Consider the following 20,146-nt stretch of genomic DNA (forward strand, 5'->3'; position numbering starts at 1 on the left):
CAGGCGTGGGGTCCGAAGGCGCGGGACCCGGGACGGCGTCCGGAGCAGTCGGGGGCGCTCGGGCCTCGGCCGCGCGGCGGGAAGGAGGCCGCCCCTCGGGGCCGCGGGCTCACTCGCGCCTCTGTGCACGCCGCGCCGGCCTCCGAGGGCAGCGGGGAGGACGGCGAGGACGCCGCCGACTACTACGAGAACCTGCCCGGCGGCTCCCAGTCCGCGCCGGAGCCCGAGGGGGCGGAGGCGGGGCAGTGGCCCCCGCCTGCCCCCCCGGCGGGCTCCTCCCCGGGGGCGGAGGGCGGCCGCCTGGAGACGGGCAGGCTGCAGACCCAGTTGCGAGAGGCCTATTATCTGCTGATCCAGGCTATGCACGACCTGCCCCCTGACTCGGGCGCGCGGCGGGGCTGGGCGGATCGCGGCTGCCCTGCTGGAGCCCGGGCTCGGGGCCAGCCGCCTTCCGCCTGCGGCGCTGTGGACCGCGGAGCCAGCCCCCGAGACTGGGAGGAGGGAGGCCGGGGCCGCCCTTGGCAGCAGGTGTCCCCGCCCTGGTCGTCTCGGAGGGAGTCGTGGGGAGGCCGCCTGCGGACTCCTCCGATGCGTCTGTCCTGCAGCAGAAGTCTCGAGAGCCTCCGGGTAGGTGCCAAGCCCACTCCCTTCCAGCGGTGGCCGAGCGACAGCTGTGTCAGGTGTGGCGCGCGCGGGGACCAGGACGAGCCCCCGCCACGTGGAGGCGGGATGGACGGCTGGAGCGGAGGCAGCGCTCCGGCCGCGGCGCCTTTTGGCCTCCGGAGTCCCCGCTCCAAGGACCCTGGCCGTTCCCCGGGAGGCACTTTCAGGGATCCTGCGGGGTCCCCTGTGATATGCAGCAAAGGAGACGACCAGGAGGGGCTCTCCTTCCTCAAGCCGCCCGCGGTGACAGTGAAGAAGCTGCAGAAGTGGATGTACAAAGGACGCCTGCTGTCCCTGGGAATGAAGGGTCGCGCCGGTGGGACACCCCCCAAAGTCACCGGAGCGCAGGGCACCTCTCCAAATTTGGACGCTTTGAAAATGCGTGAAAGCCAAGTCCTCTCGGTGCCTCCCGACGAAAGAATTACGCTGACAGGTAGAACGGTTTGCAATCAAAATGCTAACACTTAGAGCCTTAATGTTTACTAACTGGGTTTCTGTCTTTAGAGCAAAGAATAGGTATGTTTTTGCAGACAGTTACGTACCCGTGTCAAAGTAAGTGTCATGTAAGTGGCAGCTTAATGCAATTTCGGGGTTACTTAGTGTAATGCATTCAGTCGTTTTGCTTTCTTTTCTTTTTTTCAAGACAGTGGCATGAGGAACTTGGGGGTTTTGTTTTTCTTCTCCATGAATCAGTGTACCTACTTCCTAAGAGTAAAGTTCACCACACGCTGTTAGTAGGTTTGGAGTTGGGCGGTGCTGCCTTGATTTTTTATTCTTTGTAGCTCTAGGCAAATCCGTAGATTTGTGGAGTTTGTGCATTTGAATTTAATCCAAGGACTTTACAGGCTTCATAAACTCATTTTAGTCATTACACCCCCCACCCCCCCAGGTTCGTGTGCACACAAATAGAAACATACACATAACCAAAACCCAACCAACCAACCAAACAAAAAACTACCATAGTAAAATTTCTTTTTAGTCAGGTAGGATTTTGCATACTTCTATCCACTTTTTCCTCCCTTCCCCTTCCCACAAAAAACCCCCACAAAGTAAGTAATCTTTTTATTGTGGAAAAACAAGGGCACTAGTTATTTTAATCAAAAGAAAAGTATCCCTTACGTACTTTTAAAGAAACTGGAGACATTTAAAGTCATTTGTAAACTTAAGTATACTTGTCCTTTTAATAGGATTTTGATGCCTATTTTGTATGTGTATGATTTTAAATTTCCACTGAAGGTTTAGATTATCAGTTCTAGAAATCTTTTAATTATGTTGTAAATAGCAAAAATTCTCTTCTGAAAGAAGTATGATATCTTCAGATTGAGCAAAAAAAACAAGGTGATCTTTTGAATTACACTCTTACATATAAAGACTTCTAGTAAACGGCTCACATAGCTGCAATAATTTTTAAACTATTAATTGCTGAAATGTAAAAAGTATTTGCAGTACTTGGCAGTTTCTCTGGTAAGAATTAAAGATCCTACAGGACCAAGTTTGTACACATTAACTTTGTTTAACCAATAAACACAAAACAGTGGGGAGAATTGTAGTTCACAAAGCTTCTAATCGCACAATAAGAACAAATCAAATGATTCATTTAAAGTGTATAGAAACTTGAAAAGTTTCTATGAAACTATAAATCTCTATTCCACACCAGTCAAAAATTTCCCTCAAATGTATTTCATTTCACTTGAATAACAGGATAGTGAAATTTAGTGTGTGTGTGTGTGTGTGTGTGTGTGTGTGTGTGTGAAGAGAGGTGTACTTTATGCTAAGTTCAAATTAAAATGTGCATTTCTGGAGTAGAGTATTTGTAATCATTTATTACATTTTATTGCCATTATAGCTTTATCTCCCCTGAGTTTGGTTCAGTTAACTCTTTGTAGGACAGCTAAATTCGAGCCACAATAAAAAATCTGTATAAAATTTCAACATTTTTTTTTTACCCTTTGTTGCAAAGGTTAAACATTTACCATCTGATGGCTTTTAATGCTCTCAGCTGTATTGTAAACATTCAAGGCTTTTAAAAGCAATAATAAATGTAATCTTTACAAATAAATTCATTGATTTTTTTTTTGTATTGAGAAACAAATTAAATGAAACTAACTTTAAAATAAATTAAAAATAATTTGTGCAATGTTTACATATCTAGTACAGATTTGGAGAGCTTATTTTTTTTAACACCTATTTTTTTTAAATATTTTTTTATTATATTTTTAGAGAAAGAGGAAGAGAGAGAGAGATTTAACCATGTGAGAGAGAGACATCCATCAGCTGCCTCCTGCCCGCCCTCTACTGGGATTGAGCTGGAAACCCGTGCATGTGCCCTGACTGGCAATCCAACCGGGACCTCTCAATCCGTGGGGCAGCCCAGACACAACTAATTTTTTTCTTTTTGAAGGTTAAAGTTATTAAAACTATCCCGGATACTTTATGTGGTTCTCACATAATCTTTATTAACACCCCTTCCCCTCCCCAATGAAGGTATGACAACTGTCATTTAACAACAATCAAAGAAACAGAGGAATTGAGTAGTTTGTCCAAGGTTACTCAAACTAGTCTATGGTTTGTATATACTAGTATATGGATGTAAACTCTTATGAGGATTCAAACTCAGATCTTTGTGACTCTAAAATCCCTATTTACATAAGGTCAAAGGGACTTTAAAGTTTTTTAGAGATTTGAGTCAATTAATTCTATTAAATTGTTTGGATTGAGGAGATGGATGGAATTTCAAAAAGGTTTAGAAGGGTAAGTAACTTCCTCAAAATCACAAAGAAGATGGGAAAATTCTAGAATAGGTTTTAAGATATTTTTAAATCAACTGCTATATCCATTTTAAACCTTTACCTTTAAATGTTTACTTCGTTCAAATTGGATTCTGCTTTTCAGTCATGTTTTCTAAAAAATTAATTGGTCAGTCCAGATGAATCAGTACATTCTTGGTTGTATGAAGATGTTAAATAGCCTAAAAGGCTTATATCCATTTTCCTATACAGTATTACTTATGAGTATATTTTCTTTCAAAATGCAGTTATACTTAGGATTTATAACACAAAATAACTATATAATTGGATAGAGATATCTAAGTTATGTAGGTATTTTGGAAAATTTTGAGACCATATGACAAATGGTAGCCAAAAAATTATATTCTGTTTTGATTCCTACTAAGAACCACTAAAACTTTTGGTAGTCTTATAATGCCAATGATTTGATGCAGTTGGGGAGGTAGTATTCACAGATTGGCCAATTTGTTCCTAATTGAGATGGTTATTTACGAAATCTAAAGTCATTACGCATAGTAAATATTGTCAAGTTTCTGCAAGCCTTAATATTAAAAAGGAATTTTAACCTATTTGCCAACTATACTTCATTATAAGTCTTTATAAATAAGGTTTAATTAGCATACAGTACTCAGAAATAAATGCAAAAGTTTCAGGTTGAGCTATTTTATCCTTTTAACACTTTAAAAAATAATAAGCCTTACTTTGACTCTATTTTTCTTTCTCCATGATCTGTGAAAGAAAAAATTTAGGACATGTAACTTAGACACTTCTTTTAAAATAGTATTAGTTAGCAGGTATGATCTTGTGCATTATATCTTAAAGGGAAGTTGGCACTTAATACAGATTTCCACCTATTCCTTCTTTTTTCTCACCTAATTTCTGTATGAGATAAATTATCGTTATACATTTTTGCAACAAATTCTCTTATTCACCTCCCCTTTGAGATGAGTAACTATCAGCATACAGTTTTTGACTGTCTTCTAAATTTAAATCCCTCGCCAAGAAATTCTGCCATTGTGACCCTAGAAGCAAGTCCAGTTTTTTGTATTTCTGTGTTTTTTGGGGAAGAGTGCCATAGAACATTGACGTTGCTGGTGGCAGGAAAACTGAGAATTACAGATTCAGCAGAAATTCCTATTATTTGGAAGTCCTACATTTCTAAGTAGTGTTTATGTTTTGAGAATCATTAAGGATATTTTCTAGACCTTTATCTCTCAGTGTGTGTGTGTGTGTGTGTGTGTGTCACACAGCGCAGTGCTTTTCAGGTTTAATGTGCATATGAATTCCCTGAAAATCTTGTAAAAATGAAGATTTCATATGTGCAGGGATGGGACCTGAGAGTCTGCAGTTTAACAAACTCCCAGTAAGGATGCTGCTATTTAGTACTCATTTTAAGTCAGTCCCCCCAGTCAGCTATCTTAAAACATTTGTTCAACTTTCAAAAAACCATTATACATTATTCTGATACTTGATACTAACACCTATTAGAGAAAAGCATTTGAGCTCATTCTGCTTTCGTTTTATATGTATGAATTTATACTTACTACTTATATATGACAAGTTTAAGCAGTTCCCTCCATATTGGTCTGATCTTGCACCAATAGAAATAAGACTTTGGAATCTGCAAGCCATATAGTATGATGGTAAACAGAATAGAGGTTCTGGACTTCTGATCAGATCTACCACTGAACCAGGCTTGTGACCTTGGACAAGTTACTCAACTCTGCATAGCCTCAGTCCTCAATGAGGATGAAAAAAGATGATCCATTTGGTACCATGCCTGGTGCTTACCTGTTAACAAGGGAAAGGCAAGCAGGCTTTGTGAGAATACTGCCTTGCCCCAGATCATTGGAATTCTGGATGGAGAGTGAAATAATCAGAGGTTGAGGAGTACTGTCTTGCAGAGCATTGGGAATTGAGGTAGAGTATACCCCTTTAGGGGCACTTATTTATTCTACTCATCTTTTCTTTGGGGCTTCTTTTTTTCTTGCTCCTCCTCATTTCTATTGTGGAACTGAAAACAGTCTCCACATTTTCTTCTCTACTTTCCTGTCCCAAAAGCTAACACAGCTTTTTTTCTTAAGGGTTTTTATAGCTACTCACAAGGGAGGAAAAATAAAAGATAGAAAAAGCACTTCTTTCCTTTTCATTGTGCTCTTCTCCCCATTTAGATTTATCTGGAAAAGATTATATGTATATACCTAAAGCTAAGACTTAAGCTTATTCTAGTCATTTCTGTGGGCTGCCAGACTTGACTGCTTAAGTAAGGCTGTTTGTATTTATTTAAACTTGAATACAGTGTTTAAATTTTTTAAAGAGAAGTAAGCAAAAGCAACACCATTTGTTTCTGTAGTAGAAATTTTGAAATGATGAAAAGATATCTGTAGATATTGTACATTTTCAATGAGGGTTGAAATACATAATTTCTCACAGTTTGCTGATGATTTTGAGCTGGGGCACTAGTTAAATGTTTAGTAATAGTGAGTCATCTAGATTTATTATGAAATAAAAGTTGAGAACACAAAATTGGCTTGAGTAGTTCACCACTAGGTAAATATTTTTCTGAATAAAAAAATTTTAATTACCACTGCTGAATTTTCTCATAGGTTTTAAAGTAAAATGATTTTTTTCTTTTTAAGAGAGAGAGAATTATCAATGTGAGAAACTGCCTCCTGCACGTCCCTTACTGGGGATCAGCTGCCTCCTGCACGCCCCTTGCTGGGGATCGAGCCTGCCACCTAGGCCTGTGCCCTGTCCAGGAATCAAACTGAGACCTCTCAGTCCATGAGACGATGTTCAATCCACTGAGCCACACCAGCCGGGCTAAAGTAAAATCATTTTAATTAGAATCTGATAATCATAACATAGCATGTGTAGTTGCAAGAGATTAAAGACTTTTGCTTTGTAACTTTGCACACTTTTTATATTTTTTACTTGTGCTTTATAGTTTTTAACTTTTATATATACCTGAAGCTGAAGCTAAAAGTGTCTTAAGTTTATATCAATAAAGTTTAACATTAATTTTAGCATAAAAAGGGAATGAAGGGCCCTGGCCAGTTTGGCTCAGCGGTTAGAGCGTCGTCGGCCTGTGGTCCGGAGAGACCCGGGTTCGGTTCCCGCTAAGGGCACGTACTTCGGTTGCAGTTTGTCCCCGGCCCTGGTTGGTTGTGCAGGTGGCAGCCACTCGATGTGTCCCTTCACGTCGATGTTTCTCTCTCTCTTTCCCTTCCTCTCTCTCCCTCCCACTCTATCTGTACAAAAAATGGAAAAATATCCTCGGGTGAGGATAAAAAAAAAAAAAAAAAGGGAATGAAGGGCAGATTGCAGATAGCTTTCCATTTCTGTATAATGTACATTCATACACATCCAACTGTAATGTAAATGAAATGATTTAAATGATTTATAACTTGCTCGAGTAAAATTTATTGCCTTAAATAATGTGTTGCTTATATTCAGTTTTAATAACTGAATAAATTTGGCCTTTATCAGAAATTATAGTAATGTACCTATTTATCTAAATTTAAATTCTGTCATCACGTATTTTGAAATATTTAGCAATAGCAGTGAAACTATTTGGTTTTAAGTTTTTTTTTTGTTTTTTTTAATCCTCACCCGAGGACATTTTTACATTTTTGTTCAGATAGAGTGGGAGGGAAAGAGAGAGAGAGAGAGAGAGAAACATTGATGTGAAAGGGACACATCAAGTGGCTGCCACCGGCACAACCAACCAGGGCCAGGGACAAACTGCAACCTAAGTACGTGCCCTTAGCAGAAACCGAACCCGGGTCTCTCTGGACCGCAGGCCAACGCTCTAACCGCTGAGCCAAACCGGCCAGGGCGGTTTTAAGTTTTTTTAGTTTGTAGTTTCATGAAAAATAATGTGTCTTGTGGTGGTAATTATATCTTTCAATATTACACATTCATTAAATGCTTCTTATTAATAGGAGTATTAAAATTGCTTAAATATGGGATGGTAGTTGCTTTATTTTTCTCATTGTAGTTCCTTGGAATGTAGTAGTACAAGTAGCAGTATATTTTTTGTTGTTGTTGTTGTTTAATCCTCACCCGAGGATATTTTCCAACTGATTTTTATCCTTACCCGAGGACATTTTTCCATTTTTTTTTTTTTTTGTTCAGGTAGAGCGGGAGGGAGAGAGAGGAACAGAGAGAGAGAGAGAAACATCGACGTGAAGGGACACATCGAGTGGCTGCCACCCGCACGACCAACCAGGGCCGGGGACAAACTGCAACCGAAGTACGCGCCCTTAGCGGGAACCGAACCCGGGTCTCTCAGGACCACAGGCCGACGCTCTAACCGCTGAGCCAAACCGGCCAGGGCTCCAACTGATTTTTAGATAGAATGGGAGGGAGAGAGAAACAGTGATGTGAAAGAGACACATCAATTGGTTGCCTCCCAAATGACCCCAATCGGACCCGGGGATCAAACCTGCAAACAAGGTATGTGCCCTTGACCAGGAATTGAACTCTCAACTCTTGGGCTCATGGCCCAGTGCTCTAACTACTGAGCCAAACTTGCCAGGGCCAAGTAGCAATATATTGATAGTGTATGTCAAAAACTCCAATATGACTCAAAGTAGTATGTCAGACTATTTAAAATTTTGCATGTTTTTAGAGACATCTGAGAGAAAGGTAAAATAAATGTGGCTCATAGCAGTTGTGAATTGTATAATTTTAAACTTTGTGCTTCAAATTTATAATTGTGTCAAAACCACATATAATACTCTGTGAAGGTCTGAAATGCTATTAAATAATATGGGATTTGGTTTTAGATGTGAAATAGGTCTAGATTTTAGTGCACTCGACAAAAAGATGTCGTTACTAAAAAACCAGAAGCTCCAGTGATTTTTGTGTTTGTGTTGAATTTCAGGTCTGAATTTTAAGTGTAAAGGAGACAGAGCCAAAGAAAGACCCTTGAATCTTCAGGTTTTTGTTAATTAAATTAAACAAGATGAATTCAAGATATGTGTTGAACATCCGTTACATGTTTGCAGATTAAATCCAGGAAGGTGGTGGTAGGCATCCCTCCCTAGTAGCCCAGCTATACTACTACAGGCTTTGAAGTAAAAAGAGTTTATTTTGAGTGCTGCCTCTTCCATTTTCCAACTAGGTGATCTTGGGCAAGTTACATGACTTAGTACTATATTGTTATCTAACAACGTCTTACCAGCAGCCACCAGCCTATAACGTTAGCCAGGTTGATGTGACCATGTTCAGAGAGGGTTGCTTACTTCCCTACTTTTAGTGGGTAGGATGGTGTTGGGAAGACTGGTAAGAACATGGATTTTAGGGTTAGACAGGCTTAAATTTGCATTCTAGGGCTAGCACCTTGAGCATACTCCACATTGTTTTTGAGGCTTATGAAAATAATCATACCTGTCTCATAGGCTTATTGTGAAGGTTTAATAAGGTTAAGGGCTTTCTTAATTGCTTTATCTCTCATACCTGGCACAAAATAGGCACTCAATAAATGTGTTGAATAAATAAATGTCTGGCATAATAGACATTCATGAGAACTTTCTTCCCTTCTGATTCCTAGTCTATTCATGCCTCTGGAACTAATTGAACTCGAAACCCATTTTATTTTATTTGCTGTAACATTAGATAAATCAACCACTGTCTGGACGGTGTGGCTCAGTGGTTGTGCATCACCTATGCACCAAGAGGTCACCAGTTTGATTCCAGGCCAGGGCACATGCCCAGGTTGTGGGCCAAATCCCCCATAGGGGGCATGGAGGAGGCAGCAATCAATGTTCTCTCTCATTGATATTTCTAGCTTTCTCTCCCTCTCCTTTCTTCTCTCTCTCTCAAATCAATAAAGAAAAAAGAAAAAAAAATGAATCAACCATATACACACTCAAATTACCACAATTCCGTGATTTACACACCTGACATGACCATAATTTTTTAAAAATATGGTTTTGTTTTAATTATCAGTTTGCAGTATATTTGTATTATGATAGATATATATTTAGCTTATTGACTATCATTGAAGCTTTATGCAACTCTTTGGAAGTGCAAAATTTTTCCTCTTTATATAGAGTTAATGTTATATATACAATTCTGGAGTCTTATATTAACATGTACATATATCTACGTATTTGATATCCCCCATTGGACAATGAATTCCTTAAGGGCAGGGACATTTTTGTTTATTTCTGCAGCTTAAGTTTGTGCCTGGCCAATAATAAGAGCTGTGTTGTGCTTACTGTGTGACAGTATTTTGGGTTCTAATCTGGGGCCCTCTTAAGGGATTTATATTTTTGCCTTAGATATTTAGAACTTAAACCATATGTAAGATGCTACTACATTATATGGTTAGGAAACAAATGTTGAAATCTTAATAAACTGTAAAGCATTTAATAATGAGTAAGGCTCATTTATTTTGAAAGATTTACTTAAAGTTAATCTTCATAAAGGTAGGACTATTGTGTTTTCTAAAGAACTTCTGGTCTGCATAGTAATTTGAAAATTAATTAAACATTAATTAAAGGCATACTGTGTACAAAGCATTCTATATAAGCTTTTTATAAAGTATGCTTTTCTTAGGGTAAGGCTTTGTTAGCCCTATAATGTTAATAAAGGCAGTCTTAGAGTTTGTCTATTTTTTTTTTCATTTTCATTTTAATTTAATTTATTTTTATCTTTACCTGAGGACATTTTTTCGATATTTTGTTCAGATAGAGTGGGAGGGAGAGAGAGAGAGAGAAAAACATTGATGTGAAAGGGACACATTGAGTGGTTGCCACCCACACGACCCAACCAGGGCCAGGGACAAACTGCAACTGAGGTACGTGCCCTTTGCAGGAACTGAACCTGGGTCTCTCCAGACCGCAGGCCAGTGTTCTAACCGTTAAGCCAAACCGTCCAGGGCTCTGTTTTTTTTCTTAGAATTCTTGTGACACTTATACTTGCAGTCAAATTTCTAAATAATATAAATAATTTTTAGGTGGAAAATCCAAAATTTTCTTGTTCAATTTTAATCTCCAAATATGATTACTTTTCTTTTTATTTATCATTTTAAAAATAGTATTTGAACAACTGATCTCAAGGGACATGTTTTTCTTGGTATGCCAGGCATTATATTCTATCTTCTTTTTTTCTTTAAAACAGATTTTTTTGAAAATGTTTATGGGTCTGCCATGAAGAGAAGAGAACTTGATAATTTGAAGGGTAATATTGGATTCAGAGAACATAAGCCACTTACCAGCATCACTGTGTCAAAGAAACGCAATTGGCTATATCAGAGTCCTCTGAGATCTCTTAATTTGGAGGAAGAAGAAAGTAAGAAATGCCAAGATATAAGCCATTTATCCATCTCACCTGCTTCTCTACCTAAATATCAGCTATCACAACCTTTCCTCAAATCGTCAGAAGAATATTGCACATGTGTGGTATGTAATGCTACAAATTCTTCATTATCAAGAAACTGTTCTTTAGACTATAATGAGGAAAATGATGCAGATGATGAAGGGGAAATATGGTACAATCCCATTCCTGAGGATGATGACTTTGCTATATCAAGTGCTTTGAGTTTAGGGGAGGCAAACCCAACTGTTCTGAAGTTTCCTGCTGTCAGTTTGAGAGTATTATCCAGCAGTGACTTCCTGAAAGCAGAGCAGCATCCTGAAGACTTGCTGTACTCTTCTGAACACATATGCAGTGTTCAGACCACACAGTCAAATGAAACGAAGCCTGTAGATTCTACCCATTCCACAGAGTTTGTGCAGCAGTACAAGCAAAGGCTTGGACACAAGATCCAAGACGGTATAATGGTGGACGACAGTCCCATGTTGAAATCTCCTTTTGCAGGTAAAGATGATAATATATCTGCCTTTTCTTTCTTCTTCCATTTTTCAATTCTTTGGTGGTAGCTAAAATTAAATATAGATGTCCATTGTGGCTATGTACTTTACCTTACAAAGTGAATGTATTTTCATGAACATAAAACTCGAAATCATTTATAAACACATACGTGGTGATTATTTTTACATACTTGGGTTTGTTAGTGTGTTGATCTTTGTTCGTTTGTTTTTAATCCTCTTCCAAGGATATTTTTCTGTTTATTATCAGATAGAGTGGGAGGGAGGGAGACGGAGAGGGGGGAGAGAGAGAGAAACATCGACTGTTTGGGCCCCATCCCAAGACCTGACCAGGGCAGGGGACAAACCACAGCTGAGGTACGTGCCCTTGATCAGAATCATTGGTCCGAGGGCTGAGGCTCTAACTGCTGAGCCAGACTGGCCAGGGCAGTGTGTTGATCTTTTGAGATAGTAATTATTTTCCTCTCAGTTGAAAGAATGGCATAATGGAAAGAGGAAGAGAATGATATATTTTTTGTTTAAATCTTATTTTGCTTCATTGATTCATTCATTCATACCTTGTCTGGGTACAGCTGGAAAGTTGCATTTTCAGTGTACCAGTAGTAGTCATTAGTTTGCACTTTTATGCCTTATGTTTCCTCATGAACAAAGGAAAGGGAGAAGAGAAAAAGAAATGAGAGGTAGAAGATCTTGTAGATAGGTTCTGCAATAGTTATGAAATTTAGAAAGGAAATAATTGAAATTTGATACATATTGACTTGAACCATATGAAATTGCTGATATTCAACCATTTTTGATCTGCAAAAAACCCAAACAAACAGTATGTAGTTGAACCTAATGGTTTTATTTTTCCTTGATTATCTTCGATTTTCTGATGTGCTTTTCAAATTAAGTTACTGACACACCACCCAGGAGGCAGAGCGGAAGGCATGTTTAGTTGCAAATATCAGATATTGAGAAGAAAGCAATTCTGTTTTATATCATCATTTTCCTTTATAAATTTCAAATGGTACAGAGTATTCAAAGATGTGGGGTGTAACACATGCTGTCAGTACCTTGTCCATATCCCTTGGGTTTTATTACTAATTTAAATGGGGGCAGCCTACTTCCAGCCATCAGTGTCTGCATCTCTGCTTGAGGCTCTCTCTTCAGTGTTAGGGAGTCTCTCTGTAGGGCAGCCTGGGAGTCTTCACCCCAGCTGACAGGAGCTGGAGTAGGGATAGGACTACCCCAGCTCCCTCCTTCCGTGGGTCGGATAATTCTACAGGTTTCCCAGAGTTTTCTCTTGGGGTTAAGCTCCAGGTGCTCTTAGTGGTGGCAGGCTTGATGATTCACCTGGAATTTTCCCAGGAATTTTCTCACTTCCTTGCTGATGTTTCTATACTTAAGTAAACTACTTGCATTTAAATCCCTTTCTTAGAGATAGGAGGAGGTGGAGTAAATGTTATATTATTAAGAGAAAAATCAAGTTACAAAACAGTGTGTATTATTTGATGCCAATTTTGCAAGAAACACTGAAATGCTATACTGGAAATGTTTTTTCCCTACTGGGTGTTAGGGTTGAATGTAATTAAAATTGTGTGTGTGTGCATTTCTAATTGTAGACTGATTTTCCAAAGTACGTTTGTGTGTCTTTTGTAATCTGGATGGAGAGAAGAATAAATACTATATTAAATAATAATCTGGAGTGCAGAGGGAAAGCTTACAAGTGTGTGGCGAATAGTGATGGGTGTGGAATGGGGGAGAAAAGGCAAGAGGGTATAAGGATTAGAGCAAAGTTAGAAAGCCAGTGTCTGTAACATGTTACACACTTTTAAGTTACTGTCTTTAAACTTTTTTTCTGTTGGTGGCAAAGTGTTTAACCTGGAAAGACTGATAGACATTTTAAAAAGTGCAGTGGTAATGTCATTTATGTCTTTTTCCCCTTTAATATATTAAAATGTAATAGGCACAATCCTAAATTGACCAAAGAACATACGTAGGTAGTTTATTTACATGTCATGTTTTTTTGTTTGTTTGTTTTAGTTTGATCTGAAAGGTTACCTAAAGCGATCTGTTTTCTTTAACAATATCGCCAGACAGCTGTTGAGAAATAGGCATAGAATGGTTGAATTTCAAAATAAATTTTGACCAAGGAATAGGAAAGCTGAAGTATTTGAAAATGAATGACAATTTTAAAATTATCCTACCCCAATGATGGCCTTTTTGCTTATTAACTTCTAGATGTATATGCCTTTTACATAGTTGTAATCATAGTGGATTATTTTTGTTTTTTGTTATTTTCACTTTATATCTTTGTCTGGTATTGTACATGTTTAACATTTTGTTAACATTGTTTCCCAATCACTATAGTATTTATTTATTTATTTATTTATTTAATTTTTTATTTAATTTTATTTTTCTTTTAGAGAGAGGAAGGGAGAGGGAGAGAGAAACATTGATGTGAGAGAGAAACATTCATCGGCTGCCTCTTGCACACACCCTTCTGGGAATCGAGCCTGCAACCCAGGCATGTGCCCTGACCAGGAATTGAACTGGGACTCTCAGTCCATGGGACAGTGCTCAATTCACTGAGCCACGCTGGCTGGGCCAATCACTATAGTACTTAATTGAGTTGATGTGCCCTAATCTGTGTGACTGGTTCCCTAATGAGTATTAATAGACTGTTTTCATTACTCTTGAAGTGATTTTTATCACTATCATTTTTGCTTCATTAGGATTGATAACTAGTATCATTACTGGTTCTTTATGGCTGAAAACTACTGTAGGTAATTCCTATATTCTATTTCCTAAAAAGTTTACCAATTTACAGGCAACTAAAAATTGGTTGAATGATTAATTTATTTATTCAGTAAATACTGAGTTTCTGCTGTGTGCCAGTTACTGTTCTAGGTGCTGAAGTAGTGAGCCAGTTTCACTTGATTCTAGCTTGGTTCATAAATTTATATTTAAACATTTTCATTTTGTATTTTCTTCTTATTGCTAATCTGTGATGTGATTAGTGTAATCGTGGTTTGGTTTAAAGTGATTGTTGAGTTTGGTAATATTTCCACTTTGGGATTTTATAAAACAAAGCATTTTTGTTTTAATAAATTCAGTCGTGTCTGCAGTAAAAATTGCTAACATATACAGTATTTTATTTTAATAATTAGTTAAGGACTTCAGTAGAAAATAGTTAATGCTAATTAGATATTTGTACTGTAATAAAAAGTCAGAATGTTAAATTAACTCCTTCATAATTTAATAAAACCTGGAGCAATTTAATATACTGGATAGCTTTTATATGCTATGACAAAATAGATTGTAGACTAAAGCAGGACTCCAATTACTATAGAATGTTTTAAACCAGTAAACCAGTAGAATTGTACTGCAATTTACAGTACAAGGGAATGCTTTGTCTAGTTTATCAAACACTCCATTTCTTATTAGTGGCTTACCAGAAAAGCCCAGCAGGCATACTTAAAATAGTCCTTTCTCTATAAAGAAACCACTTCTTTGTCATTAGGACGTATAAAGAGGGGTGGAGGGAGAATATAGTATTAATACTTTAAAGAAAGATCATTTAGCCCTGGCCGGTTTGCTCAGTGGTTTGAGCATCGGCCTGCGGTCCAGAGAAACCCAGGTTCAGTTTCTGCTAAGGGCACGTACCTCGGTTGCAGTTTGTCCCTGGCCCTGGTTGGGTCGTGTGGGTGGCAACCACTCGATGTGTCCCTTTCACATTGATGTTTCTCTCTCTCTGTCTCTCTCCCCCCCCCCCCCCTCCCTCCCACTCTAGCTGAACAAAAAATGGAAAAAATGTCCTCGGGTAAGGATAAAAAAAAAAAAAGATCATTTCATTTATTGATTTTTAAAATGAATAAACACTTTTTTCCCTCATTTATAATATTACATAAAGTAGCCTCTGATATTACGGTTATTAGGGATTTTTATAAGAATAGTATGATCAAGTATGAAAAATTAATTTAAATTTTAAATAATTGGGATAATACCTGGTTGTTTCTTTACTGGAATAAGATTTATGTAATATAATATCTTAGAAGATATTTATATTTTGCTTTATTAGTTTAAAAACTTACTAGAATCAGGTTCACATTTCAAAATAAAATTGATTAGTCTGTACATTTTTTTTTAACTAGGGGATTGAAAATTTAAGGTTGAAAAATCAATTTAATGTGTACAAGGTGGGACAAAAGTAAGTTTACAGTTATTCATATGGAAAATAATACAATAATTAATAAATAATAATACAAGAATAAATTCTGTGTTTTGCATACTCACAACTGTAAACCTATTTTGTCCCACCCTGTATATATGGACAGAAAAATGTTTAGTCTGGAAGTGTAGTATTGAAGAACATAGGCTCTGAAGGCCGATGGCTAGGTTTGAATTCTGGTTCTGCCATTTATCAGCTGTGTTATCTTAGACAAATTAGACAGCTCTGTGCATGAGGTTCCTTATCTGAAGAATGTGGTGCTAGTGGTATCTTAACTCATAGGGTTAAAATGAGAATTGACTAAGGGTCTGCACATACTAAGTATTAAATTAAATTTCCATATTTTGTCTAGCTCAATAAGTGTTGGCTGCTGTTACTATTTTTAATAATAAATATTAATAATTTCATATTAGCCTACTTTTAATATTATTTTCACCACAGTATTTACAATGTAATCACTTGGTAATGCAGTTTAAGCTGTTATTTACTTTACTGGTACTTTTTGTATCTTTTAAAAGCTTTTTTATTGTAAACCTGGATCATTTTAACATTCAGAGAAAAGTAAAGCTCTTTTTGTGTGGAAAAAAATTAAAAAACATTTTATTTTTTTACTCTTTATGAAAACTGAAAAAATAAGAAAACTTGTTTATATCTCTGTTGTCTGTTTAACATGTTGAAATTACAAGGAAAGGCCCTGCTTTAGCTTTTGAAGTTCTAGGGAATTATCGTGTAGAAATAATACAAGAAAGAAAATGTCTTTACAGTTTTGAAAATCATTCAGTTAGATTTCCCATTTAATATTTAGTTATTCCTGATTGACTAGAGTTCATGCTATATAATCTTTGCTGATGTGTTCTTATAGAATTTTAGAACAAGGAGGGGCTCTCGGTTGTTGAAATTATAAACTTGTTTGGTTTTTAACTTCTTTTTATTTTATTTATTATTTTAAAATAGGTTTTTATTGATTTTAGAGGGAGAGGGAGAGAGAGAGAGAGAGAGAGGGGAACATCAATGTGAGAGAGAAACATCAATTGGCTGCCTCCTGCATGTCCCGTATAGAGAATTGAGCTCCAACCCGGGCATATGCCCTGACCAGGAATTGAACTGGGGACCTTCTGGTACACAAGACAATGTTCAACAAACTGAGCCACACCAGCCAGGGCTAACTTCTTTTTACATTAGCACTGCTATGTGATAACATTTATTTATTTTATTTTTTAAGAGGAGATTATTTTTATTATAAATTGATTTTCTAAAACAAAAAAGAGGTTTCACTCTATGGCTTACTGATACATTTTCTATAGTTATTACCACATATATATTTATATATTTTTTAAAAAACATTTTTATTGAATTTGTTGGGGTGGCATTGGTTAGTAAAATTATATAGGTTTTAGGTGTATAATTCTATAATATATCATCTGTATATTGTATAGTGTGTTCACCACCCAAAGCCAAGTCTCCTTCCATCATCATTTATCACTCCCTTTACCCTCTCTTACCCTCCCATACTGTTTTCTGTGTCTGTGAAGTTTCTTTTTTTTAAATTTTTTTTCTTTATTGATTTTAGAGGGAGAGGAAGAGAGAGAGAGAAACATCAATGAGAGAAATTGATTGGCTGCCACCTGCATGCTCCACACTGGGACTTGGCCCGTAACCTGAGCATGTGCCCTGACCAGGAATCAAACCGGGGACCTCTTGGTGCATGGGTTGATGCTCAATCACTGAGCCGCACCAGACGGTCTCTTTATTTTTTACTTAATCCCTTCACCTTTGACAGCTGTCAGTCTGTTTTTTATATCTATGAGTCTGTTTCTACTTTTTCTGTTTTTTAAATATATTTTTATTGATTTTTTTAGAGAGAGAAGAAGGGAGAGAGAGATAAAAACATCGATGTGAGAGACAACATCAATGCAAGAGTGAAACATCAATTGCTGCCTCCTGTACTCTCCCTACTGGGGATCAAGCCTGCAACCCGGGTATGTGCCCTGATTGGGAATCGAACTGGGACCTCTCAGTCCATGGGACGAAACTCAGTCCACTGAACCACACTGGTTGGGCTTTTTTTTTTTATTAGACTCCACATGTAAGTGAAATTATATGGTATTTGTCTTCCTCTGGCTTATTCCACTTAGCATAATACTCTCGATTCCATCCATGCTGTCACAAAAAGTAAGATTTCTTCCTTTTTTGTGGCTGAGTAGTATTCCAATGTGTAAATGTACCACAGCTTTTTTTATCCACTTATCTACTGCTTTCAAATCTTGGCTATTATAAATGACACTGCAATGAATATAGGGGTGCATATGTTCTTTCGAATCAGTGTTTCGGGTTTCTTAGGATATATTCCTAGATGTGGAATCACTGGGTCAAAATTTATTTTGTAGAGGATTACAAATATAGAGGAAACATTCTTATATAAGAGTAGGATTTCTAAATAAACATTAAAATAGGAAATATGTTAAAATAAATGTTTTAGTATATTAAAATACAAACCTTTCCTAGTTTTCTCTGATATTCACTTTATAGTTGTAAAACACATACTCACTGAAGTATGTTATAGTGGGAAAGATCTAAAAGAAACCTGTATTACCCTTCCTTCAAATCTTCAGAATAGAAAAGCGGGTGGAGAAGACGATGCTTCTTTCCCCTGTAAGCCATTTGGAGGCCGTTGTTATTCTGCTTGAACATGATAATGAAGATTCACCCAAACTTATAACGAAACCTCCCCATTGAGATGAGACAAGGGAAGAATTCTGTTCATGTGAAAGCTTGTTAAGTTGACTGTCTACGAAGTAGGAATCAAAACATATCCCCTTATAATACCTTTTTTTTTTTTTAAAGGTCCTGGGATTCTAGCTGCTACAAATAAGACTGAATTGGGAGTTATAGAAACATCTTCTCCAAGCCCTAGCCCTGTGAAAAAAGGCAGTTCAATTAATTGGTCTTTCCCAGATAAAATAAAGTCTCCACGCACTGTGAGGAAACTTTCCATGAAAATGAAAAGGTTGCCAGAACTTAGCCGAAAACTGAGCGTTAAAGGAAACTTGAATTATGTAAACAGCCCGGATAATACTCCTTCCTTGTCTAAATGTGACTGTCAAGAAATTCACCATACTGTTATTCTACCTTCTGGGAACACAACCACAGCTGCTAAGAGGAATGTTATAAGTCGGTACCATCTTGATACTAGTGTGTCTTCTCAGCACAGCTACCAGAAGAAAAGCTCTATGAGTTCTAAGTATTCCTGCAAAGGTGGTTATCTCAGCGATGGAGATTCACCTGAACTTATAACCAAATCTAGCAAACATGGATCTGAAAACAAATTTGGAAAGGGAAAAGAAATCATTCCAAATAGCTGTAGCAAGAATGAAATTGATATTGATGCTTTTAGACATTACAGCTTTTCTGATCAACCTAAGTGCTCACAGTACATATCTGGGCTCATGAGTGTGCATTTCTACGGTGCTGAGGATTTAAAACCGCCTCGGATAGATTCAAAGGATGTCTTTTGTGCAATTCAGGTAGATTCAGTAAACAAAGCGAGAACTGCTTTGCTCACTTGTCGGACGACATTTTTAGACATGGATCACACTTTCAACATAGAAATTGAAAACGCTCAGCATTTGAAATTAGTGGTATTCAGTTGGGAACCCACTCCAAGGAAAAACAGAGTGTGTTGTCATGGAACTGTTGTTCTCCCCACCTTATTCAGAGTGACGAAGACACACCAGTTGGCTGTCAAACTTGAACCTAGAGGTCTTATTTATGTAAAAGTGACTCTTTTGGAACAGTGGGAGAATTCTCTTCATGGACTAGATATAAATCGAGAATCAGTCATGTTTGGTGTTGATATTAGAAAAGTCGTAGAGAAAGAGAATACAGGATCAATGGTGCCACTCCTGATACAGAAATGTATTATGGAAATTGTCAAGAGAGGCTGTCAGGTATTATTTCACTGTTTCTCTACTACCCTCAAATCTATGAATTAATTGGTTATTTCATTAAATTTATTTATAGTAATTCTTGGAGGAAGGAATTAAAGGTAAAAATTTAGACATTTCTCTTTTCTGTTTTTTATTTTTATTACATTACTGTTTAGGGCATAATTCATACCTTAACCTATGTTGTCAATGACTGAGAGTGTCCTAGATGTTCTGCAATTTATGTTGTAATGCAGAACTGAGGGGCCTCATACCTAGAGATCAAGATTGCGTTATAGTGGATATGACAGAGCTGATAACATAGGCAAATAGTTAATTAAAGTAATGTTTCTCCATGGCTTGATTCCTAAGGTAGAGAGTTCCTCAGCGGTGAATCTTGATAACACTGCTTCACTGCTCAAGTTAACTCGCTGCTTTTATTTCCTACCCTCCCTCAGTCCCACACTTTGGAAAGCAAGTCTGTCTCTTAACTTTGGGATAGTACGGAGGTTGAAGATGGGTCCTACTAATGAAAACACATCTGTTTCTCTTTTCCTTTTAAACCAGAAGGTAAAAGCAGTGCATTGAAACAAACAAAAAGCCTGGTACTGTTTATAACAAGATATGTAAATGTTAACTGCTTAATAGAGCTTTTTTTTCTTTATTTTCATTAATACATGTGGACTAGGACAATGAGAAATAGCATATCACTGAGGATAT

At 37.6% G+C, this 20,146-nt stretch overlaps 1 protein-coding gene across 1 annotated transcript in view; it reads left to right on the forward strand.

Annotated features, from left to right (window-relative positions):
* The first annotated feature begins 360 nt into the window (after positions 1 to 360).
* SYDE2 (synapse defective Rho GTPase homolog 2) overlaps positions 361 to 20,146 on the forward strand; it is a 39,689-nt gene continuing 19,903 nt past the window's right edge. Inside the window, exons 1-3 of the mRNA XM_036256079.1 lie at positions 361 to 1,096; positions 10,581 to 11,279; positions 18,348 to 19,450. Of these exons, the coding sequence (XP_036111972.1) occupies positions 361 to 1,096; positions 10,581 to 11,279; positions 18,348 to 19,450 (2,538 nt within the window). The remainder of the gene's footprint in view (positions 1,097 to 10,580; positions 11,280 to 18,347; positions 19,451 to 20,146) is intronic.

This window comes from Molossus molossus, unplaced genomic scaffold (genome assembly GCF_014108415.1).
Source record: "Molossus molossus isolate mMolMol1 unplaced genomic scaffold, mMolMol1.p scaffold_m16_p_12, whole genome shotgun sequence".
Lineage (NCBI taxonomy): Eukaryota > Metazoa > Chordata > Mammalia > Chiroptera > Molossidae > Molossus > Molossus molossus.